We start from the raw sequence: 1,220 nt of genomic DNA on the forward strand, positions 1-1,220 counted from the left end.
CCCCCCCACCCCCACCCCAAAAAAATACCCTGCACTGCCTCATGACGAGCATTCAAGTGGAGTTGTGTAGTAAGCACAAGTTTTTTGTCCCTCCCCGGCCCCCGAAATGTTATTGTAATGCCCTGTGACTTTATGCAGTTTCAAAATGAACACTGTTCTTAAAATTAGGAAAGTAGAAAATCGGAATGATTCAATTAAAATGTTCTGCGCGTGAGTTCCATTTAATTTGTGACGAAATAAATGCTTCAAAACAAATCGTTTAAATGGAACGTGTCCAAACTGCGGCGCGCGGGTCAATTGCGGACCATGCAAAGAATATGGAATTGCTTTCTTGATTGACTTTCGCGCATTTCAAAAAGTTGAAGGATCTCCTCCTTCCATTTTTCTGTCGTCAGCCCCCAAACGAAGAAGTTTGGACACGCCTGCTTTAAATGCAAATGTATTTGTACTTCAAAGTGAAATACAACTGAACTCTACCAAACAAAATTTTTTGTGGGGCCAAGTATGTTAAAACACTCTCTTTCATACTGTAGCCAAAAAAAAAAAAAACCACAAAGAAATGTAAAAACATGACATCCCCCTGAGAAATTCTCCCATGTCACCGGGCAGATGGACGACGGGAAGAGTATCCGTTACAAGGACCTGTACGCCCTGTTTGAGCACATCCTGGAGAAGAGCATGCGGCTGGAGCAGCGCGACTGGAACGAGTCGCCGGTCAAGGTGTGGGTGAACACCTTCAAGGTCTTCCTGGACGAGTTCATGACTGAGTACAAGCCCATGCAGGGGACCATCGGCAGGGTAAGAACAAACCTCAACAACGTCGATGTCATTTGCGGGCCAAAGGGACCGAGCCCTGACCCCCCCCCCCCAAAAAACATTTCTAATTGCCTCACACCGCATTGTCGGTTTTTACGTGAATTAAGCAGCTTTCAACTCACAATTTGGGCCAAGGTACGTGATTATTTTTGCTGCGGTAACCATCATTTCACCTCCCCAAATAACTGGCGTGTCATCGAATTGCTTTTCCATGTTTTATTTCCATATTTGTAAGAAGTGAGAAAAAGTCACGTGTCTTTTCTTTGCAGGCTGCCAAACGAGAGCGCAAGAAGTCGCGCAAGAAGGAAACCGACATTGTGAGTTCCAAATAGAAAGCCGGATTTTTGTTTTCCGAATGTATGCGCGCTTGACGTGGCCTTTTGCTGACCCCCCCCCCCCCAACC

At 45.7% G+C, this 1,220-nt stretch overlaps 1 protein-coding gene across 1 annotated transcript in view; it reads left to right on the forward strand.

Moving 5' to 3' along the window:
- Window positions 1-1,220, forward strand: part of LOC109518185 (unconventional myosin-IXa-like) — a 100,336-nt gene that overhangs the window by 90,179 nt on the left and 8,937 nt on the right. The window contains exons 31-33 of the mRNA XM_019873881.1: window positions 139-154; window positions 586-798; window positions 1,086-1,144. Of these exons, the coding sequence (XP_019729440.1) occupies window positions 139-154; window positions 586-798; window positions 1,086-1,144 (288 nt within the window). The remainder of the gene's footprint in view (window positions 1-138; window positions 155-585; window positions 799-1,085; window positions 1,145-1,220) is intronic.

This window comes from Hippocampus comes, unplaced genomic scaffold, assembly GCF_001891065.2.
Source record: "Hippocampus comes isolate QL1 unplaced genomic scaffold, H_comes_QL1_v1.1 scaffold298, whole genome shotgun sequence".
NCBI lineage: Eukaryota > Metazoa > Chordata > Actinopteri > Syngnathiformes > Syngnathidae > Hippocampus > Hippocampus comes.